A 24,924-nucleotide genomic window follows, 5' to 3' on the forward strand; every position below is an offset into this window, starting at 1 on the left:
TTTGGTTTTTCAGATGTAAAATTTACAGCCACATATCCAACATACAACATAAAAACAAGAGTCCAATAAATCTCTTGACCTTCCCTTTTCCCCATTGTGGGTCCTACTGTTAATCATTTCCTCCTGCATCTTTTATCATAATCCAAATCTTTTATCTTTCCATTGTATCTAAAATTCACTGTTAAACTACATTTATTCTGATATTCTGAAATTAATAAGATTTTGGAATGCAGAAATAAAGGAAAGAATCAAACTATCAAATCCAGCACACAGGGGGCCACTTTATCTAAATTATGCAATTTGGTATTTGAACAATTGGTATTTATAATTGTTTTATAAATTGGTATTGTTATAATGAGGCTATTAAAGGTAAAGGGACCCCTGACTGTTAGGTCCAGTCGTGACCGACTCTGGGGTTGTGGTGCTCATCTCGCTTTATTGGCCAAGGGAGCCGGCGTACAGCTTCCGGGTCATGTGGCCAGCATGACTAAGCCGCTTCTGGCGAACCAGAGCAGTGCATGGAAATGCCGTTTACCTTCCCGCCGGAGCGGTACCTATTTATCTACTTGCACTGTGTGATTTCGAACTGCTAGGTTGGCAGGAAGTGAGGCTATTATTGCATTGTAATTCAAAACTAATAAAAATAAAATATTATCAAAAATAAAATAAAATAAAATAGAGAGGCATCAAGAGTCACATGCAACTCCCAGGCCGAAAGTTTCCCATCCCTGGTGTAAGTGGTCCCCTATTGCAAAAGAAATAAAAAACAGACCTTAATATTACATTGGACAAGGCACTTTGTTTTCAGCCCTTTTCAATATGCTGAAAGAAGGAATCTGACTTGTGCTTTAAGGGGAGCAGAGTTTGCCAAGAAAAAGGATGGCATCGCTAGGATTGTGCCGGATGCAGAAGAGGAACGGGTGATTAGCCTCAAATAGTTTATAGGATGGCAAGGATCTGTTGGAGACCACAGCGCCTGTGGCAGCGGCTGCTTTTGTCCCCACTTCGTCAACGTCCACAAAGGCTTTGTGAAGCACTTTGGATAAGTATAGTTGATTGGAGGCAGCCATCCCAGAAAGGTCAGCTCTGGATCTGTCAAACACATCAATCATCCCCAGGGCTTGCAAAGGCGAGTTGAGGTCGAAGGACTCTTCAAGCTTGAACTGGGGGAGATACACCTCGACATTCTCCTCTGTCAAGTTTTCTGAGGCAGTCCAGCGTGCTAAATTCTCACTGGTCATGGTGTTTTCAACCTGTATGGCAAAAAAAGAAGAAGAAAGAAACAACATGGCTAAAATAAACATCGCCAGGGCCGGATTTAGTTTTAATGAGGCCCTAAGCAACTGAAGGGACGTGGGTGGTGCTGTGGGTTAAATCACTGAGCCTAGGGCTTGCCGATCAGAGGGTCAACGGTTCGAATCCCTGTGACGGGGTGAGCTACTGTTGCTCGGTCCCTGTTCCTGCCAACCTAGCAGTTCGAAAGCACCTCAAAGTGCAAGTAGATAAATAGGTACCACTCTGGCGAGAAGGTAAACGGCGTTTCCGTGCGCTGCTCTGGTTCCCCAGAAGCGGCTTAGTCATGCTGGCCACATGACCCGGAAGCTGTACACCGGCTCCCTCGGCCAATAAAGCGAGATGAGCACCGTAACCCCAGAGTCGGTCACGACTGGACCTAACGGCCAGGGGTCCTGTTAAGTTGTGGGCGAACATATCAGACGACACAGCGATTCTTCAAACAGCTCTTCTTTATTCTGAGGCCAGAACTGAACTGAACTGAAGGGCTCAGTCAGCCTGCTTATATAGAGCTCCAGTACCTTGTTACTGTAACAACTTTCTAAAACTATCCAATCACTGAACGTCACTTTCGATCCTTCATATGCATAACTATCTACAGTATCCCCCTGCTGGCCCAGGGTGAGAACTTCAGTACATAACAGGTCCCTTTACCTTTTAAGCTACTGAAGGTAATGAGGCCCTTTATATGTCCAGCTGTCCTTTGTAATGAACAAATTCCTGCTGTTTTTTGTGTTGAATATATATGGTAATTTGAATATATATGGACCCAATAGGTATCTAAAGCCATTTGCACATGTTGCCATGCAACCAGTCCATGCAGAATGTAGGCACCCTATAAAGGTACCCCTGCCCGTACGGGCCAGTCTTGACAGACTCTAGGGTTGTGCGCCCATCTCACTCAAGAGGCCGGGGGCCAGCGCTGTCCGGAGACACTTCCGGGTCACGTGGCCAGCGTGACAAGCTGCATCTGGCGAGCCAGCGCAGCACACAGAACGCCGTTTACCTTCCCGCTAGTAAGCGGTCCCTATTTATCTACTTGTACCCGGGGGTGCTTTCGAACTGCTAGGTTGGCAGGCGCTGGGACCGAACAACGGGAGCGCACCCTGCCGCGGGGATTCGAACCGCCGACCTTTCGATCGGCAAGCCCTAGGCGCTGAGGCTTTTACCCACAGCGCCACCCACGTCCCTACCCTATATATAGAAATGAGCAAACCAGTGATATTTGAGGGAGCAGGCTAGCTACATCATATCATCATAGGATCATCATTACATCATAGGAGCCTACACAACACAAAACACTGTTGCTCTGTGTAGGTTCTATTTTATTTGTTTTTTATCTTATATTTTGGAAATTTACATCCAGTTTTCTTTCTTTCAATTTTTTTGGGGGCCCCCAAGAGAGTGGGGCCCTAAGCTATAGCTTGTTTAGCTTATACGTAAATCCGGCACTGAACATCACACACAGGAAATATATGGGATACAGAACTCCTCTTGCAGAAAAATGAAATTTATTAAATGCGCCAATATGATTGGAAGTAAAAAAAGCAACTCTGTAGCTGCTGATAAGGGATCAAGACTGAATGTAATAGGACTAATTAAGACTTCAGAAGCAGGACAAAATAAAATGATCTCACCTTGAAATCTAGCACGTGGGAGGCCACACAAAATTTATAATTAGCTTTATAATTGATATATATTTGAATCTGAATTGTAATTTGAGATTGATATAATGTGGTTTATATTGGATTTTAGTAAAAATTGTAAAATTATTTACAAAACGAAACATGATTCACTGGAAGTTATGGTGGCAAATCATACCAAGGTAGCTCAAAACAGTTGAGTTTGTTTTTTAAAAATGTAGGAATTTTTTGAAAGAGCGGGGCTTGAAAATGAGAGGTGCCCTACACTTGCAGAACACATTGAGACTCATTTTAAGGTGATCCAGATTCTTGCTTGGGTTGATCCTCACAGTGATCCTTCCTTGCCCCAGTCCCAGTAAACATAATCTCCTGAGTTTGGCCTTAATGGAAAACAAAGGTTAATTAGAGAGCCAGTGTGGTGTAGTGGTTAAGAGCGGTAGTCTCATAATCTGGGGAACCGGGTTCGATTCCCCGCTCCTCCACATGCAGCTGCTGGGTGACCTTGGGCTAGTCCCACTTCTCTGGAGTCTCTCAGCCCCACTCACCTCACAGAGTGTTTGTTGTGGTGGAGGAAGGGAAAGGAGATTGTTAGCCCCTGTGAGACTCCTTCGGGTAGTGATAAAGCGGGATATCAAATCCAAACTCTTCTTCTAAACTAGGAAGTCCAATCATGGTGTGCAAGGACAGAAAGAGGAAAAGGGAGGCATGAACAAGGTTCAGATAAATTAAGATATGTATGTCAAAACCATTCTGCAACTCTGATTTATGTTTCAAACATGGTGACTTATTTGTGACTTACCTGTTTCAAATTGCTGGTGCCGTCTGGCAATATAATGATCATGGACAACACTTTGCCGTGGTATGGGAGGCAAAGGATCTGTGCATCCCTCTCCGTCGTGTATCCCAGCTTAAATCGACCTTTCTGGTGCATCATCTGTACACGTTTACTTTCATTCTGTTTCGAAAGGCAATAGAGAAAGACATAGGTTTAGCAGAAACACACACACTCTGGTTGTCAATAAATATGGCAAGAAGACTTCACTTCTTTGGTCAGCCGAATGCACAAATGCTGAACAACTGTTTGATAGTGTTGTACAAGCCAATTCTTCAGACGGTCGTAGCTGGCAGGGGACAGGACTGGCTAAGAATGGGAGCTGTGAGGAAATATATGATTAAAATCTCAGTTCAGCCACAAATTTGCTAGGTGAGGCTACTATGCTTGTCTGCTTCACAGAGGGTGGATCAACACACAGGAAAAAAATGCTATAAGTAAGTCAGAAATTAAATTGTTATAACAAAAGGGAAAAAAGATGTAAAAATCACATATAAAAATTCTTTGCTTTCTGGTGCCATCTGGTGTTAAATATTTATACTGCATTCAAAGTGGGGGGTTTTTTTTTCCAAATATTGCTGCATCCAGAGTTGCTGTTGTGTTACTGAGCTAACGTATGTGATGTGCTTTGAATATTTGAAGTGAATTGAATGTATGCTCCATTTTTCTGTCCACCAGAGATGCCCTTATTTTCTGCTACCTTTCCTTGGTGAAAACACTGCCTTTCCCCACCCCCACCCCGGTGACATTTTTAGGAATGCCTTCTGACCATTTTTGTAGCATTTGTAGTAAATATTGCTGAATGTTCTGCAGTAACTTGCAGGTGTTCCATGTATTTCTTTAAAAACATAGCACTTAATATAATAAAAAATATCTAAATGGTTTAGTTGAAAACATTTAAATACAACAACTGTGTATAAAATTTCCTGAAAACAAGATAAAAATGTGACTGTGTATCATAAATAAAACTGGGCACTGTACAAAACAAAAAATTAAAAACAAAGAGTCAAAGTCCCAGTAAGTCAGGGGAAGCATATAAATCTTCAGCTAGTGGGTCAAGACCCCATAAAAAAATATATGGTAAAAAATATATGGTAAAAATAAAAAAGGATCCCCAAATGCATTTTTGCATTAAAAGCAGGTTCTGAGTCTGAAAGTGTTGGATATATAAATTTTCTGCAATAAGTACAGCAAAATGCATTGAGGTATTAAACATTCTACTACGTGTCCTTAAATTTTAAATCACTTTTGCAATATATTCCTGTAGCAACACACAGCCTGGTAGTGGAATGGCGGTCCTGGGCATGGAGCATACTTATTTGTTTAACCTATTTATTAAATGTATATGCTACCCTTCGCCTGAGGATCATAGGGCAGTTTACAATATAAAAACGCGAAAATACATAATATAATGACGAATTGCACATCTAAAAACATCTCCACATGAGCTAAGCTGATGGACTACGCCGAAATGGCAAAACTGACTGGAAAGCTCAGGAACCAAGAAGGCAAAAACTTTTTAAAAAAAAAAATGGGGGAAATTCATAATTTATTTAAGAGACCACTGCAAGCAGATGAAAACATTAGCAGGATTTTAACCTCACTTGTAATGTAGCAAACACTATGGAAAAGATGGATAGATATAAAATATGGAATATGGAATAATATGGCAGTTCTAAATGTTGACAATAGGACCCATAGATAGAATGGGGGGAAATCTCAAGTCTTCTCTATATATGGATATGTATTTGGATTGTTATTTCTTTTTATTTGTAAAATCAAATAAAAATTATTTCAAATATTTTTTTAAAAAAAATCTCCACATGTAATCGTCCTCTCTGTCGTTGTAGAGATTATTTAGTAATAGAGGAGCGCCCTCTTGTGAACCCTTGGAGTAAAATCATTTGCATTATACAGACTTTAGCTTAAGCTACACATATAGCAGGTGGCGCTGTGGGTTAAACCACAGAGCCTAGGACTTCCCGATCAGAAGGTCGGCGGTTCGAATCCCCACGATGGGGTGAGCTCCCGTTGCTCGGTCCCTGCTCCTGCCAACCTAGCAGTTCGAAAGCACGTCAAAGTGCAAGTAGATAAATAGGTACCGCTCCGGCGGGAAGGTAAACGGCGTTTCCATGCGCTGCTCTGGTTCGCCAGAAGCGGCTTAGTCATCCTGGCCACATGACCCGGAAGCTGCATGCCGGCTCCCTCGGCCAATAAAGCGAGATGAGCGCCGCAACCCCAGAGTCGGCCACGACTGCACCTAATGGTCAGGGGTCCCTTTACCTTTACCTTTACACATATAGCAGAATAAAGCTGTGAGCTGATAGAAGAGGATGTGCCACTTCACACTGCCCACCTGGGCTGCTAATTATTTAGTACTCCCTCCAGTGCTGGATTTATGTATAAGCTAAATAAACTATAGCTTAGGGCCACACTTGAATTTACAATAGCTTATAATAAGAAGAAGGGACGCGGGTGGTGCTGTGGGTAAAAGCCTCAGCGCCTAGGGCTTGCCGATCGAAAGGTCGGTGGTTCGAATCCCCGCGGCGGGGTGCGCTCCCGTTGCTCGGTCCCAGCGCCTGCCAACCTAGCAGTTCGAAAGCACCTCCGGGTGCAAGTAGATAAATAGGGACCGCTTACTAGCGGGAAGGTAAACGGCGTTTCCGTGTGCGGCTCTGGCTCGCCAGATGCAGCTTTGTCACGCTGGCCACGTGACCCGGAAGTGTCTCTGGACAGCGCTGGCCCCCGGCCTCTTGAGTGAGATGGGCGCACAACCCTAGAGTCTGTCAAGACTAGCCCGTACGGGCAGGGGTACCTTTACCTTTTTATAATAAGAAGAGATAACAGAACCATTTTAAACCAGCTGTACTCAGCTTCTCTGAAGGAATAACCCAAACATCAAGAACCTTCTGCTTGTTTCTTTCACACAGATAAGCTTCCAGAACCCTCTTGAATTAATTAGAATAGGAAAGATCTCTATACATCAGATCAATACTTTCTGCACTAAGAAATGCTAACTGACATATATATCTAGCTCAGCAGCATCTACACAGACTCGCAGGCATTCTCCAGAGCTTCTTTCCTAGACACACATGGAAATGTTGAGGACTGAAGCTTGGACCTTTTGCATGAGTTATGGCCTCTTGCCAAAGGAAGTGCAGGATCCATGGCTAGAGCCAACCAGCCAGCCAAGTCCTTGACCTGTTCTACTACTCAGCTGAGAAGGCTGGTAGAGTGCCATTGGGCCGCCATTTTGTAACATACTTGAATCAGCATTGAACAGTCACACGATTCTAAAACGATAAGATTCAGTTGTGCCACGATACCTCATTCAGCTTAAATGCTCGTTCTGTCGTAAGCTTTGGGTCAAACTGGTGTTCCCAAGTTGCTTTAAAGTAGACGGCATTTGCCAGCACCAACATAGTGTCTGACTGAATAGTTCCCGGAGGGAAAAGGTCATTGATGTTTCCTTAGAGAAAAGAAATTTGAATTAATGTGGATTTTTTTTTAAAGTATAACCTCACCACCTTCCATACATAGTAAAAGCGACTGAATTTTTTTTTATTCACAGAACCGAGGAATTGTGCTTATCACACTTCCCCCAAACTCTCAATTACTGTTTTATTTTTATTTATTTATAGACTACTCTCCATCACATTGAGGTTATCCCGGGGCAGTGTCCAGCATATAAAAATAAATACAACTGTCAATAAGAACCGAATGATTAGCACAGCAGCATAAAGCTCCAATAACAGTGGCAACTCTCATTATGAGCTCCTCTAGGTTGGAAGCGGGTGGCGCTGTGGGTTAAACCACAGAGCCTAGGACTTGCCGATCAGAAGGTTGGTGGTTCGAATCCCCACGACGGGGCAGTCGCTGCTCCTGACAACCTAGCAGTTTGAAAGCACACAGTGCAAGTAGATAAATAGGTACCGCTCCGGCGGTAAGGTAAACAGCATTTCCATGCGCTGCTCTGGTTCGCCAGAAGCGGCTTCGTCATGCTGGCCACATGACCCGAAAGCTGTACGCCGGCTCCCTCGGCCAATAAAGCGAGATGGGCGCCGCAACCCCAGAGTTGGCCACGACTGGACCTAATGGTCAGGGGTCCCTTTACCTTTACCTAGGTTGGGGCAGCGGGACATTGCAAGTGAATTCTGCAATATGTCATTGATGCAGTAATAATACATTAGTAGTGGATTACACATTGAGATGAATGAACTGAAAGGTGGGATTCACTTAATGAACCCTGTCGGCACAAGGGCTTCTACTTAAAGTGCTATGGGGCTTTCCCTCACCCTTACCCGGGAAAGCCCTGTAGAATCCCCAGAATATCATGCAAGGGAATGACAAACAGCAAAAAGACATATTGGTGCAGAAAGAGATTTGTAATAGCATGAGACTGAATTCCACCCTAAGTTTAGTAGTATTTAACAACTTCAGTGGCCCTTCCCTTAGGGCAGCGGTTCTCAACCTGTGGGTCCCCAGATGTTGCTGGACTACAACTCCCATCATCCCTGACCACTGGTCATGCTGGCTAGGAATGATGGGAGTTGTAGTCCAGCAACATCTGGGGACCCACAGGTTGAGAAACACTGCCTTAGGGGAAGGACTAGCGTTGAACACCACCCAGTATGGCTACCCCAAAATCTTTGCAGGTGCAAACAGTATTGAAAATTGGGGTTGTGTAAAACCAAATGTATTGACAGCTGCAAGAATTATGATAGATAGGAAGTGGAAGGGGGAAGCAGAATATAAAACGGAAGAGTGGTATAAAGAAATGTAGGATATAGCTATTAATGATAAATTAACAGGGAATATGCAGGAGAAATTATTTCAAGGAGATATGGAAGGTGTTTGTAGAATTTGTACTGTTAAAATGAAAAGGGGTCAAACCATCACAAGAAGTTTTGAAATTTTGGGAGGTTGGATAGTTACAATGGAATGGTCTCAGTGGAATGGTCTCAGTGGTGGGGTGTACATTTTTATTCTTATATATTTATGGTTATTACTTTGTCAAAATAGAAGAAGAAGGAGAGAAGGAGGAGGAGGGGGAGGAGGAGGAGGAGGAGGAGGAGAAGGAGGAGGAGGAGAAGGAGGAGGAGGAGAAATAATAATAATAAAGGGGTACTGCAAGAAACGGACCATAAAGAAGGCTGATCGCCAAAGAATTAATGCTTTTGAATTATGGTTCTGGAGGAGACTCTTGAGAGTCCCATGGACTGCAAGAAGATCAACCGCATCCATTCTTAAGGAAATCAGCCCTGAGTGCTCACTGGAAGGACAGATCCTGAAGCTGAGGCTCCAATACTTTGGCCACCTCATGAGAAGAGAAGACTCCCTGGAAAAGACCCTGATGTTGGGAAAGATTGAGGGCACAAGGAGAAGGGGACGACAGAGGACAAGATGGTTGGACAGTGTTCTCAAAGCTACCAACATGAGTTTGACCAAACTGCAGGAGGCAGTGGAAGACAGGAGGGCCTGGCGTCCTCTGGTCCATGGGGTCACGAAGAGTCGGACACGACTAAGCGACTAAACAACACACTGCAGGAAAAATAAGGTGGTGATCTTGGTTTTGTGCTACAAATCAATGATTCCTGCAACACTGAGTGCTTCCAGGCTGTTACTATTCCTGAGTGGGGTGATGGGTAAATTCATTGGGAAGTGTGGAATAATACTTGATGGTGTAACAAGGTCTAACATCCCCACAAACAAATCAGAATGGATGCTCAAGAGGAATGCTCAATAAACACGTCGTCGGGAAGTAACCTTCAGCTTCCTTACCCTTTGTCTGCCTGGCAACTTCAAGGTTAATCTCCTGCCTTGCTTTTTCGGTAGCATTTTGAAAGTCGACCGTTTGCAGCGTAGCTCCAAAGATTTCCTTCGTGCGTGTGAGATATTGCTGTGGAGTTTTTAAAAACGAAAGAGAAATATTGTGAATTCCCCAGGCAAGCCATTTTTGTTGATGACGGTATACAGGTACTGATCTTACCTAGTGCCTTGCTGGGTAATCTATGAGACCTTCTCACAGAAAGGGAACCCTCCACCCCACCAGAGCAACACTTGATATGCAGTGTGGACTGCAGCCTCCTCTTCTGGGGCATTTGGCCACAAAGGTGAGAGGCAGATAAACACTCAGCACTCATGCAAAGTCGGCCTTTTTTTAAAAAAAAATAAAAATCATATTTATTAAAATTTCCAAAATACAAAAAAAATAAAAATAAAACAAAAATGAAATACATTTGAAATCTTACTTTCATTACCCACTTTCTGGGACTCCCCCCTCCCCCTCCCTACTGTATTCCCCTTTCATAATGTTGGTTCTACAAGCTCTCACTCCCAATTTACAACTTAATTTGTTTAACCCCATATTCAAATTTAAATTATACAATCATCATCATTACCTTAAAAAAAAAAAATACAAATCCAAAAATTCTCTCCCCAAGGTCCACCCCAATTTCATTCCACGAATTCCCTTTTTCTTTTAATAAAAACACCCCAACAAAATATAAAAAAAAATTTCAAAGAAATAGTTACACAGCCTTTGGATTCTAATTCTCCCCCCCCCCCTTCCCCGGTTTGAATTCCCCATGTCCATCAGTCTGTCTGTCTGTTGTCTGCCTGGAAGTCTTAGATCCATACTCAAATCAGTTCCACCTTGCCAGTTTCTTTTTTTTTTTAATATTATTTTTATAATGTTTAACTTCATACATCCAATCCAAAAACGACCCCAAGGGGTTCCCCCCATTGTTCTGTTCCATGTTGTTGTCAAGTTTCTTGTCCTGTTCCGCTGCTAAAACGTTCTAATTCAGAAATTTGGTACCTCTACAGGGGTTATTGTTATTCAGGAACAAAAACTTACGTCCAGTCCCTTCCTTTCTTCAATAGAAAATTCTATTGTCTCCTTTAATGTAAACACCCCTGTAGACAAAATACTGTTTCAGTTTTGCAGCTTTCCCAGAAGATAACAAGTCCTGTACAGTTCCCAGAGTGTTTTTCCGCTTTTGGCCGTTCTTGTAATGTCCCGAAACCCCTCTAGGGAGATTGTAGTAACTTTGTTTCCTCTTATCCAAAAGTCCGGTTGTTGTTCCATTTTTCAACATTTTGTATCCAAATCATAACAAATTGTAACGAAATTAACTAGCAAAGTCCTCATAGCAAAGTCCTCTTTACACTTTCCGACTTTGACAGCCACTTTAACAGCTGTCAAAGTCTACGTCTCTTTTCCCCAGGCTCTCTCGCAGGTCGCCCCGGTTTCCAGGGGGGGGGTTACGTTTCCCTTTCACTCCACTCTTCTCCTCCAGCACAATTCTTGTAGTCTCCCATCGTGAAATTCTTGATTTTTGTCCAAAATACACTTCTCTCTAGACCTTGGTTACTCAGTCCTTGTTTTAAAATGTTTACAATAGGGAGGGGGGACTGACTTCCTTTTTGGATCCCCCCCACTCGTGCCAAATCCGAAAAAAAATTCCTTTTTTTCTCCTTTTAAACCCGGTTTCCAAATTACTCACGGGTTGTTGTTAAAAGTCCAAATTTTCAATGGAAGAAGCCAGCGCTCTCCGCCGGATGGCATGCGGCTTCGCTCGGCAGGGGAAGCAGAGGACTCAAAGCACCACGCCGCTCCCCGGCACCCGATCCGAAGCCTTTAAAAAGGCTTCTTCACGAGTCGGGAGGGCGCTAACGGTGCCAGCCGAGTCACCCATGTCCACGGTCTCCGTGCCCGTGGTTTTTGGGGGTCCCCGCGTCACCGGCGCGGTAGGACCCAGCCCTGCCGAGCAGACTCCCTCCGGAGCTCGGAGGGAGTCCGCCATTCGGCGATGGCGCCAACCCGGAAGTCCGAAAGTCGGCCTTTTAAAGTGCACAGAAAATTTAGCCAACCCTTAAAATATAGTCAAGGTATTTCTAGTTATACACCTGTCAGGATGTTGTCAGTGGCTTTCTGTATGATGCTTGACTCTCAACTCCCATCACCGTCAACTGGTATGGACAGTTGTTAGGGATGAAGGAAGCTGGAATCCAACAACATTTGGAAGGCTACAGGTTTCCCACCCTTGATTTAATGATGAATGTACCCTGGGTTCAGAAGACTATCATTTAAACCATTTAAAATTATTGGCAACAACTCCCCTCTCCTCCTCCTCCTCCTCCTTCATGTACAAGAGGACGGTGAAAATGTCCACTTTCATTTTCTTTTTTTACTAAGCCACAATTTCCCATTTATGCACACTCTGGGATCCAATCAGAAACCAGGATGACCTTAGCCCAGTGGGGGTATATATCTCCACCCCCACTATTCAGCCCAGACATTGAGGTCCAGCTCCAAGGGCCTTCTGGTGGTTCCCTCACTGCGAGAAGAGAAACTACAGGGAAACAGGCAGAGGGCCTTCTCAGTAGTGGAGTCTGCCATGTGGAATGCCCTCCCATCAGACGTCAAGGAAATAAACAACTACCCGACTTTTAGAAGACATCTGAAGGCAGCCCTGTTTAGGGAAGTTTTTAACGTTTGATATTTTATCATGTTTTTTAATATTCTGTTGGGAGCCACCCAGAGTGGCTTGGGAAACCCAGACAGATGGGCAGAGTATAAATAATATTTTATTATTACAGTGGTACCTCGGATTAAGTACTTAATTCATTCTGGAGGTCCGTTCTTAACCTGAAACTGTTCTTAACCTGAAGCACCACTTTAGCTAATAGGGCCTCCTGCTGTTGCTGCACCGCCGAAGCACGATTTCTGTTCTTATCCTGAGCAAAGTTCTTAACCCGAGGTAATATTTCTGGGTTAGCGGAGTCTGTAACCTGAAGCGTATGTAACCCGAGGTACCACTGTATTCTCATTATTATAATTCTGGGATGTCCTGCTCAAATCGGGACTGTTGACGGGTACAAGAGACCTTTTGCATGCATGTGGACAGCTCTGCAACTGAGCTACGGCTTTCCTTCCACAGTGAGAGATCACTTACCTTGAGAAATTCATATCCCTTCTGCATGAACAGATTGTTGGCCACGTTCAGCTCATAGTCGTTACTGAGATTATTCAGCTGAAACAGAAGTTTCTTGATCTCTGGAAAGATTCCTTCTTCCTAGTCATAGTATTAAGAAGATGATTTCAAATGGGGGGAGAAACAAGTAGATTAATGGATGCAGAAATGTTTGGCAGCAAGAGCTAATTGCTATCTATTATCTTTAAGGGCTTGCAATGGAAAATGACAGAGGCCAATCATCAACAACAATTTACCAATCAGGTACCCCGAAGCTTCTAAAATTGGGATTGCCCATGTTCAGTGAGCCACTGGAGGTTGCTGCAGTCAGTGTATGGCTCCCCTTGTTGCATGTATCAGCCCCTCCATTTGGATGCTTGGCCAAAGGGCCTCTTTCTCCCCCAGTGGATCTTCAACACTTGTCGCAGGATTGCTGTATATGCTTACACTCTAAAGACTTCCTGCCTAGGGAGCGATGTGGGTGCTTTGCTGTATATGCTGTCCCCCCATTCTGTTGTGTGTTGTGCTCCAAAACAGTGCTTGAAAGGAACATAAGGGAATCTGTTCAGAAGGATGCTCAAGGGTTCCACTTCACTACTGGCAGTGCCACTGGGGCTGATGGACTGGGGAAGCCATAGCAAAATCGCATGTGTGGTTCAAGGGATTTGTGTTGGGGAGGGTGTCATTGTGAATTACAGTCGTACCTTGACTCCCTTGGCTCCCAAACAAATCGGCTCCTGAAGGATCAAAACCCGGAAGTGAGTGTTCCAGTTTTCAAACGATTTTCGGAAGCCGAACGTCTGGTGCAGCTTCCACAGCTTCTGATTGGCTGCAGGAGCTTCCTGCAGCCAATCAGAAGCTGTGCTTTGGTTTCCAAACATTTTGGAAGTCCAAGGTACGACTGTAATTGACTCCCTCCAAAAGTGGGCGACATGCGGCTTATGGGAACGATTGTTGGCACTCTTCCTGATTGGTCCATTTCCCAGGGATGTTGTAGGCCTGCCTGCCATTTTTATGTCATCTCCTGTTTTCCTGTGTTGCTTGCTTTCCAGGCTGTGTGGATGTGGCCATTCTACCAGTGTGTTGATGGTATATCTACCCACCGCCAACTCAGTGCAATTGGTGTAGAGGGTCGCTTGACCTGGCTTCCTTGCCACATTTCTGGCTACAGGTCTTGATGGTACCCAAAAAATAACCCGCCACTTAGTCCTATGGCTTTAAGAATAGTTCTGGACATACCACCAAAAACTGAGCTGCAGTATCTCCCTCGGGTTCTGACACAAGAAGACCCATTTTCCCCTCAGAAGCAGCTGGTCTTGCGCTTCCCAGAGTCCTGTTGAAGTGTAACACCTATAGCAGAAACAAGTTGTAAGCAATGCAAAGCATCCAGGATAAGAAGGGGGCAAAAAAATCCCACTTACCTTGATTAAATAAACAAGAGACTACAACTGCTAAAAATATTGTTACTGCTGAAACAGCTGCATTGGTTTGTGGCGGTAGTTGTTTTAAAAGGAAAGCAAGAATTAAATATGAAAAATGAAGTACATAGCTTACAGGTTTGTACCAATGGCTTCTTTTAATCACTCTTACAGCTACTTTGAATATATAGTGTTTTGACACTCGTTTTCTTACAAATTTTCTGCTTTGCTAACACTAGTCAAATCTGAAGAAGTGTGCATGCACACGAAAGCTCATACCAAGAACTAACTTAGTTGGTCTTTAAGGTGCTACTGGAAGGAATTTTTTTTGTTTTGACTATGGCAGACCAACACGGCTACCTATCTGTAACTGGAACTAGTCAAACAAGTTCCTTTGTTAAGGCAATGAGAGTTGTCTTACACCATGGGTAGGTAAACTGAGGCCCAGGGGCCGGATCTGGCCCAATCGTCTTCTAAATCCAGCCTGCGGATGGTCCGGGAATCAGAGTGTTTTTACATGAGTAGAATGTGTCCTTTTATTTAAAATGCATCTCTGGGTTATTTGTGGGGCATAGGAATCCGTTCATTTTTCCCCCCAAAATATAGTCTGGCCCCCCACAAGGTCTGAGGGTCTGAGGGACAGTGGACTGACCCCCTGCTGAAATAGTTTGCTGACCCCTGTCTTACACTGTGCTGGGGCAAAAGCTGTGGCTCAGGGTTTCCCTGGAAACCTAGTGGGGAAGCAAGATCTGTGGGAGTGTTAATGCTGTCAGTTCCTCCATCCTATGCTCAGATTGTATAGCTGTGTAAAAAAAAGCCAGCCATATATCCTAGTGACACCTCAGTCCCACTGACCTTCATTCCAGAGAAACCAAGTCCTGGGTAAGTGGGGGGATGTTATTGGGTTGTTGTTGTTGTTAATAATAATAATAATAATATATTTCTACCCTGCCCATCTGGCTGAGTTTCCCCAGCCACTCTGGGCGGCTTTCAACAGAACATTAAAAACAGAATAAAACTTCAAACATTAAAAACTTCCCTAAAGAGGGCTGCCTTCAGATGTCTTCTAAAAGTCAGATAGTTGTTTATTTCCTTGACATCTGATGGGAGAGTATTGTTTTTATTCTGATTATATATGTAGTGATCTTTTCTGTGAACCACCCTGAGACCTCCTCCGGGTATAGGGCAGTATATAAATTCAATGAATAATAATAATAGAAGAAGAGGAAGAGGAAGAGGAAGAGGAAGAAGAAGAAGAAGAAGAAGAAGAAGAAGAAGAAGTAGTGCAGGAGCCGCTTAGAGATGCAACTGTATGTATTTGTTGATGCTCACCTCTTCCATCTGAGTTTTGCTGCTTCCCCTGGCACCAAGTAGTACCATGGCCAGGGCGGATGTGATACTTATTGGAGAGAAGAAGATGTTTTTGCAAGTGTCACTTCTGTTCAGCTTCTTGTAAAGATCGAGACCAAAAGCAATAATTGCTGTAGGAAGGGGGTCCTTGGTGAAATGCAGATCCATGATGACTAGCAGGTGAAGGGAGGGAGAGAAAATCAATAAATAGTTAGGTAAATGATTGATTGCTCAAGTTAGGAAAACTTGACTTCATGGAACTGTTTTAGTTCTGCTGCAGATATATGACTGGAAAGGCACACACCCAAGTGGAAAGTTTTTTCCCCCACAGACCATTTTTCCTCCCAGAGCATTTCGATATTGAAAAGATCTCTTGAGGAACACCTTTCCAAGCCAATTCCTCAATTGTTCACTTTCTATTCAAAGGGTACGTGCAACTGGAAGTTATTACTCAGCAACACAAAAAGCAGAATGCAAAAAGCTATAAGATTCATAAACTTTTGATGCTGTTGTAGAGGAAAGTAGGATTGGTACCAGGCAGGACATAATGTCGTTAGGACCACATTTGCATAGCAATTAAAACAAATAAGACAGGCTGAAAGGCCATGCTACAGCTTTTCAAAAGTAGTCCTCAAGCATAACAACAACCACCACAATAATAATAATAATTTATATACTGCCCTATACCCATAGATCGCAAGACAGTTCACAACTTGAAAAGTGTGTGTTGGCTTTAATCTTTTTATCCTGTCTATGCACTACAATGTCAAAACATACAAGACTTAAATATCATGTGAAATCTTGTAATCCGTGCTTGTTTTCAGTGTTTCAAAAGTTAGTACCTGAGAGTAGGGATTGTTGCCAGCTTCATTAACGTATGAACCCAGAATTCTAAATTCCCCCACACTGATGCCAAAGTTTGGTGCTAGTTTTGTGCTGTAAATTAGATGGGGTATCAGTTGCAGCACCAAGTTTCCTTCCCAATTTACATATCATGTTCAGGAGGTGCGGAGGCGGCGCGAAACGATAATGGCGGTCCTCTTCGTTCTCTGAAGAGGGGCTTCGCAGGAAAGGGTCGCACGCTGCGGCATAGCGGCGACCCACGAAGAAAAACCACAGGTAGAGTGAGCCCGTGGCCGTGGGACTCGGCGGGCACCAGGAGCTACCCCGAAAACGCGGAAGGAACCCCGTAAGGGGCTCCGGAGTGTAGGAGGGGGAGCGGTGCTGTGAGTTCATCGCTCTTTCTGCGGAAGCGAAGCCGCGCGGCTGTTATTGATGAGCGCCGACCTTTCTTCTTAGAAACATCAGACTCCAAACTACATACCCGTGAGTAAGGGTCTTTAAATTTTCGAACCCAAAATTTCTTAAATTTGGCTGAAACCGGGAGACGAGTAAAAGGAAGTCCGTCTTCCGGCTCTGCTAGCAAGATCAGAGCAAAGAACCTGAGAAGCGGAAAGCGCTGTAAAAAGGGAACTGTCAAAGTTGGGACTTTCGTGCGCTTATAGAATTAACGTTGAAAAGAGAAAGAATAGAATTCTTTTTAATTTAAAGAGACCTTTATCATTTGAGTCCTAAATTGAAGTTGTCCTCTTGTCTAAAGGCTGTAAAGTTTGAAGAGCCAAATTGCCAGGCTGCCAGCCAGGAGAGATTTGTGAAACTGCGGAAACTGTTAACTTTAACTGATACTTTTGAGCACAAATAGACTGGACTTGTTACTGTTGCAGACACCTTCCTGGAAACTTTGCTAATTTTAAAAGAGCTCTGGGAGAGCTTTCTTACTGTTGTGGGATTATTGTTTTTAAACTGAGAAAAAATAGGGACTTTAATGGCGGAAAAAGCTTCTTCTTGTCTTTGAATTTTGGTGGCACTCCCCCTAGAGGACTTTGGAATTATAAAGGCCTGGGAACTGCTTTGTATTTTGACTTTCTCTTTATGGATTGTTCTTAAACTGGAGCTGCCTTTCCCATGGGACAATAGACAATCTGACCTTGAACATTGACAGAGGTGTAAATGAGTGGAGCAGGGAAAACAAGAGCGGCTAAAGCTAAGGAAGCTAAGGAAAAAGAAAAGGAAAAAAAACCTGCTCAACTTGTACAAACAACCCTGACACAAGGGCGTAGATCATCGGTCCCAGCTGTGTTGGTAGCACAGCAGGTGGAAACTGAAAAATCTGAGAAGTCTGGAGTAGAAGATATGGCAACAGGAGGAGCTGAAGCAGTTTTGAAACAAATCTTGGAACAACTGTCAACTTTAAATCAAAAGGTGGACAACCAATCATTAAAAATTGACCAAGCTACATCATCGATCCAGAAATTGACTGACCAGGTCTCCCAGCATACACAAGCAATTGAAAATTTGCAAGGAGCCACAGCCGAAAATCGGAAATTAGCTGGGGAAGCGATTGAAAAAGCAGAATTAGTGAAGAAGGAGGTTGAAGAGATTAAAGGAGAAGTCAGGCCTCTGCACAAACAGGTAGGGGAACAACAAGCCTACCTGTCAATGGTGGAACTGAAAAACCGGGAGAATAATCTCAGACTTAGGGCCATCCCAGAACTTGAACAAGGAGACCTGATTGGTTATCTGACAACAGAATTTTCCAGGTTCTGGGGCATTAAGGAAGATACTGACTTTAAAATTGTATCGGCTTTCAGACTGGGAAGATTGGTCAGGAAGGACAGATCCAGAGACTGTTTGATAATTTTGAGATCAAGGGAAGAGAGAGACAAGATACTAGGCCTTCACTTCAAAAAATCGATTGAAATACAAGGCAAAAGGGTGGAAATTTACAGAGATATACCGAAACAATTACTGGACCTTAGATCCACCTATTCAGACCTAGCAAAGTTGTTGAGACACAACGCAATTCCTTACAGGTGGGAGTTTCCACAAGGACTATCTTTTACTTACAAAGAAAAGAAGGTTAAAATTAGAACAACAGAGGACCAGCAAAAGTTCCTGCACGACCACGGAGAAGATCTCCAAAAAGGAGCAGAAGCAGCTTGGCCATTACCATCAGCTAGAGCAACACCGCCTGGTGGCGGACCAACGCCCATACCCTCGGGATCAGAGGAAAAAGAAGACACCCCACTTTAGAACCAACAAACTAGAACAGGATGTCTCTGCAGCTATTCAGTTGGAACATAAATGGCGGAAATTCCCCGGAAAAAAGGAGGAGGATATTTCATATTTTAAAGAAAGAACAATTGGACATTATTTGCTTACAAGAAACACATGTGACTAGGCTCCACAGGAAAGTGTTAATTAATAAAAGACTAGGCCAAGAATTTATTTCTTCGGACAAGGTAAAGAAAAGAGGAGTGGTGATATATGCTAAGGAGAATTTGTCACCAAAATTTTTGTTCAAGGATGAACAAGGAAGAATATTGGCGATTGAAATTCAGACACAAGGAGAAAAATTTTTGATATTAGGAATTTATGCACCAAATGACGGGAAATCAGAATTTTTCAAGAAGCTGCATGAGACTATGCTGGACTATTTGGACTATTCTAACATCATTATGATGGGTGATATGAATGGGGTGGTTTCAACAAATATGGACAAATCCCAAAATCAAAACATAACAACAGACGGCAGACTGCCTAAAACCTTTTTCGAATTGACTGACAATATGGACCTGATTGATATATGGAGGACAAAGAACCCCTAGGTAAAGAAGGAAATTTCTTTTCTGAGGCCCACCTGTCATGGACACGAATCGACCAAATATGGACATCTAGAGGGCTGGCACCTAAGACTAGAAAGGTGGAAATCTGCCCAAAAACCTGCTCCGACCATAATGCTTTGAAAATGGAACTGAGACTTACTCAAACCGGATCCTTCAGATGGAGAATGAATGACACCTTACTAAGAGATCAAGAGATTGTGAAGAAGGCCCAAAAAACGTTAAAGGATTATTTTGAAATAAATTTGAACACTACGGTAGAAAAAAGAACGATCTGGGATGCCAGTAAAGCAGTTATGAGAGGGTTTCTGATACAACAAAATACAATTAAGAAGAAACTCTGGAATGGAAAAAAGGAGAAAATCTTGGAGAAAATAAGTGAAGGAGAGAAAAAATTGAGAACTAAACCAAAGTCAAAGGAGGTGCTGAGAGAAATCAAATTTCATCAAGCACAATACTCGAAATTGATAAATCAAGAGATTGAATGGAAAATTAAGCAAATGAAGCAAAGATCGTTTGAATCAGCAAATAAATGTGGAAAGCTGCTAGCATGGCAGCTGAAAAAGAGACAAAAATTAAATACGGTTACAAATCTAGAGATTGAAGGGAGAATTGTTCAGAAACCAGAAGAAATTAGGAAGTGCTTCCACAGATACTTTAAAGAACTTTATGCACAGGGGCCACAGAAAGAGTTCGAGATAGACCAATTTTTAAAAACTAATGGACTATCAAAAGTATCTCAGGATAAAAGATCAATCTTGAATTGTAAAATAACCCAACAGGAAATTGAAGGTGCCATCCAGAACATGCAACTAGGCAAATCTCCAGGCCCGGATGGACTTACCTCCAAATATTATAAGACTTTGAAGGATTACTTGACACAACCTTTGATGGAGGTTTGCAACCAGATTATGGAGGGGAAGAGGGCACCGGAAACGTGGAAAGAAGCATTCATCACATTGATACCTAAGCTGGAATCTGAAAAGACTCAACTTAAGAACTACCGTCCCATCTCACTCCTAAATGTGGATTACAAAATATTTGCAGACATTTTGGCAAGCAGACTTAAAAAGGTACTTAATGAAGTAATTCATAAAGACCAAGCAGGCTTTCTCCCTGGTAGACATATGTGTAATAACACCAGGAATATTATTGACATTTTGGAGCTTTTGCAAATTAAGAGGAATACAAGGGCGGTGTTAATTTTCATTGATGCAGAGAAAGCATTTGACAACATTTCCTGGATGTTTATGAAGAAAAATCTGGAAGGGATGGGAGTGGGACGGGGGTTTGAAAATGGAATAGAAGCAATTTACTCAGAGCAAAAAGCTAAACTGATAGTGAACAATGTGGTGACGGAGGAATTTAAAATTGAAAAAGGGACATGACAGGGGTGCCCTCTATCTCCTCTTTTATTTATTTCGGTCCTGGAGGTGTTGCTGAACATGATTAGGGAGGACCGGCAGGTACAAGGAGTAGAGGTCGGAGTGAAACAATACAAACTGAAAGCTTTTGCAGATGACCTAGTTTTAACATTACAGGAGCCAGAATCTAGTACAAAAAGAGTTTTAGAACTTATTTCTGAGTTTGGTCGGGTGGCGGGATTTAAGCTGAACAAGCAGAAAACTAAGGTTTTGGCTAAAAATTTGACACCTACAGAAACAGATGGGTACCAGAAAGAAACAGAATTAAGTGTGGTTAAAAAAGTGAAATACTTAGGGGTATATTTGTCTTCTAAAAATTTGAATTTATTTAAAGACAATTATGAAAAATGTTGGACGGAAATCAAAAAGGATTTGGAAATTTGGTCAAGATTGAAACTCACCTTGTCGGGCCGAATCGCAGCTATAAAGATGAATGTACTGCCGAAAATGTTATTTTTGTTCCAAACCCTACAGATCGTGGACAGAGTGGAATGTTTTGGAAAATGGCAGAAGGATATATCTAGGTTTGTCTGGCAGGGCAAAAAGCCCCGAATAAAATTTAAAATATTAACTGACTCGAAAGAAAGAGGGGGGTTTGCCCTGCCGGACTTGAGGTTGTACTATGAAGCTGCAGCCTTCTGCTGGTTGAAAGATTGGTTCCTGCTGGAAAACACTGATGTCCTGGATCTGGAAGGGTTTGACAATATCTTTGGTTGGCATGCATATTTGTGGTACGACAAGGTGAAAGCGCACAAATTGTTTAAAAACCATATTGTCAGAAAAGCAATTTTTGCCGTCTGGATGAAATACAAAGACCTATTAGAAGGTAAGACCCCGAGGTGGCTATCACCGATGGAGGCCAAGGCTCGAAAAAGACCCAATATGGAGGCCCATTGGCCAAAATATTGGGAAATAATTGAAAGAACTGGAGATAATTGGAAGTTGCAGAGCCAGGAAAAATTAAAAAGTAAGGTGCGAGATTGGTTACACTATGCTCAAATTCAAGAGGTTTTTAAAATGGATAAAAAAGTTGGTTTCCAGGTGGAAAAATCGAAATTGGAGACGGAACTGTTAGAACCAAAGACTAAGGTACTTTCGAGAATGTATAACTTGTTGCTTAAATGGAACACACAGGATGAGATAGTTAAATCTGCCATGATAAAATGGGCACAGGATGTTGGACATAACATTATGTCAGAAGACTGGGAAAGGTTATGGAACACCGGAATGAAGTTCATGGCATGTAGTGCCTTGAAACAAAACATTATGAAAATGGTATACCGGTGGTACATGACCCCAGTCAAGTTAGCTAAGATATATCACCTGTCTGATAATAAATGTTGGAAATGTCAAGAGGCAGAAGGGACATTCTTTCACCTCTGGTGGACCTGCCCAGAAGTGAAGGCCTTCTGGGAAATGATTTATAATGAACTTAAAAAGGTATTTAGATATACCTTTCCTAAGAAACCGGAGGCCTTCCTTCTGGGCATGGTGGACCGGAAGGTGTCAAAAAAGGATAGAACCTTGTTTATGTATGCAACTACAGCAGCAAGAATTCTCATCGCAAAGCACTGGAAGACACAAGATTTACCCACACTGGAGGAATGGCAGACGCAGCTGATGGACTATATGGAACTGGCTGAAATGACTGGCAGAATCCGAGATTTGGACGAGGAAATAATAGAGGAGGACTGGAAAAAAATTAAAGACTGTTTGCAAAAACATTATAAACTGTATGAATGTTAAGAATGTGCACGATTAGGAAATGTTATGCTTTCGCAATTTGATTAAGTAAATGGTAAAGTAAGTGATAACAAAGGGAAAAAAAGAGGAGACAAATGTGAAACAAATATATTATGTTTACTTTAAAGGTACAAAAACTGGGTCATAACACTCTGAACTTGGAAACATAATAATTGAAAGTTACAGTAAGTTGCGAAGTAAGGTAACAAATTGCTGACATTGTTATTGTATAGAACGCAAGGCCTGGAAGATGTGAGGAGGTCCAATTGACAGTGATAAATTATGGAAAGAGGATTTGACATATATCTATGCTTTTTTATTTTCTTATATCTTTATAATCTGTTTCTTGGTTTTTACTCTTGTATTTTTGAACTTGTGAACCCATGGAAAGAAACGCAATAAAAAATATTTATAAAAAAAAAAGGAGGTGCGGGGGGGGGCTTTTCATCTGGACCACATCAGGGGAGAAATAGTTAAACTTTCCCTCCCCACCCCCTGGGGTTCTACTGCTGCTCTGCCCATCCCTATGGCTGCTGTGTTTTTATATATTCACCCAATTAACATCAGGCCTAGTGGCTGTAGGCATGTGAACACCTTGATTTTAACAAATTAGCCTGAGTTTGTATTTGTATAATGAACTGAAGGTATAAGCTGACATTTCATTTGCAAACCCACAAATTACAAATTTGGGCTTCATTTACAACCCCTAATCTGTTGTAAACGAGATGCCTTGCGAAATCAACCTTTGAGCAGATTGTTATTTAAACAATAATTTTAAACATATATTTACCTCCTTGTCTTCAGGAGTCAAGAGATCAGTATATACTCAGTATTCTCTTCCTCTCTCTCCGGCTTTCTGGAGGAACTGGAATATGTAAGGCGTGGCCACGCCCACTAATAAATATTCCACATGACTTCATGTTCATTCCCGACTTCTGGTCTTCCCGCACTGATTATATTTTCTCAGATTTAGATTTGATTACACAGAAAGCTGTTTATTTTAGGAGAATTCTCTTTCTTCTCAGACTATCCAAATCTGCTGCAACAAATGTCTCAGCTTCCTTTTATCACATGGAATTAGCAAATTCATCTGAATGTACTCAAAGCAGAGAAGCAGGAGTCTGCCTATACAAATTATATCAAGTTATATGAATGAAAGGAATGAGCACGATTCGTTTTATATTCCATTGCCTAGAGCAGGGGTCTGCAACCCGCGGCTCCAGAGCCGCATGTGGCTCTTTTACACCTTTGCCGCGGCTCCGGGGCGGATACTAGCGAGGGGAGGAGGCACATTGTGTGCCCCGACACTCCCCACTGTGGTGGGCGCTGTACTGGCTGTGACGTCGCATAGGGGTGGTGCGTGCGTTAGTCACGCAATTCCCGACGTCACCTTCCCGCCCGCTGTCAGATCGGAGGGCAGCGGCGCGCATGCAGGTCTATATTTGTTTTAAATGTCGCAATGGTTTTGTGGCTCCCAGTTTTTTTCCCCTTCGGAAACGGGTCCAAGTGGCTCTTTTTGTCTTAAAGGTTGCAGACCCCTGGCCTAGAGTAATTCTCCCACTGGCTCATATGTGTATGTACATGTGTGTGTATGCATGTACACACACACACACACACACACACACACACAATCAGATGTCAAGATGATAAAGAACTACACAACTTTTAGAAGACAGCCCTGTATTGGAATATTTCAATGTTTTTTTATTGTTTTTATATGCTTTGGAAGCCGCCAAGAGTGGGATATAAATTTTATGTTTGTGTGCAAAATGAATACTAAACACAAGATAAAAAAATAAATAGAAAGTTGATAAAGAAAAGAGGGGATACAGCAGATTTGAAAAACACACTTTGACAGAGAATTAAAGTCAATACATTACAAGGCGACACATCATGTGCTCTTTCATTCCCATACTGAATAAAAAGAAATACATTTATTTTGATAATTATTATTTGATTCCAACCAAGCAGCTCTTGGTGCAAGCTCATATCCTCATAGCAGCTAAGAGTCTTATCTGAATGTCTGCTGCCTCCCCCCACCTTCTGCCTTTAGACTCTCACCAGATGCAGATTCATGGAGTTATCACCAGCCAAATTTTGTACCTTGTCACCATCCCCATAACATAATTATTATTATTATCTAGTCTGATGAAGAGTTCTGTAGAACTCCCATGATAGGCCTAATAAAAGTATTGTCGTAATATGGATGTTGGGGCTGTTTTCACTTGAAATGGAACTGTTTAATTCAGACGCGTAAATAAGCTTAGGAAAGTGAGTAGCCTGCAGAAAAATTACCAGACTGCTGGTAATTCTGTCCCTCCTTTGGCAGCCTGTTTGGTGACTATTCTGAGCTTCAAGAAGGGGTGTGGTACCCAATATCCTCCTCCACAAGTTTCCTCACTTGCTTCCCTCACTCATCTGCATGCAATTCCTTGTTGCCTGTGACTACCATCTTAGTTTTTAAATACAAGGCTGCTTTAATTGGTAATACCTCTTTGTATGTTGGGACGCGGGTGGCGCTGTGGGTTAAACCACAGAGCCTAGGACTTGCCAATCAGAA

General features: G+C 42.6%; 1 protein-coding gene across 1 annotated transcript; it reads right to left on the minus strand.

Moving 5' to 3' along the window:
- LOC114600976 (leukocyte elastase inhibitor-like) lies at positions 1-23,222 on the minus strand. Its single transcript, XM_028737867.2, has 8 exons — positions 23,155-23,222; positions 15,497-15,687; positions 13,986-14,096; positions 12,729-12,848; positions 9,550-9,667; positions 7,095-7,237; positions 3,736-3,891; positions 1-1,253 (listed from the first exon to the last, which is right to left on the minus strand). The coding sequence occupies exons 2-8, from the start codon at positions 15,680-15,682 to the stop codon at positions 849-851; spliced, it is 1,239 nt and encodes a 412-aa protein (XP_028593700.2). The 5' UTR covers positions 15,683-15,687; positions 23,155-23,222; the 3' UTR covers positions 1-848.
- Between the last annotated feature and the right edge of the window lie 1,702 nt (positions 23,223-24,924).

Source organism: Podarcis muralis, chromosome 8 (genome assembly GCF_964188315.1).
Source record: "Podarcis muralis chromosome 8, rPodMur119.hap1.1, whole genome shotgun sequence".
Lineage (NCBI taxonomy): Eukaryota > Metazoa > Chordata > Lepidosauria > Squamata > Lacertidae > Podarcis > Podarcis muralis.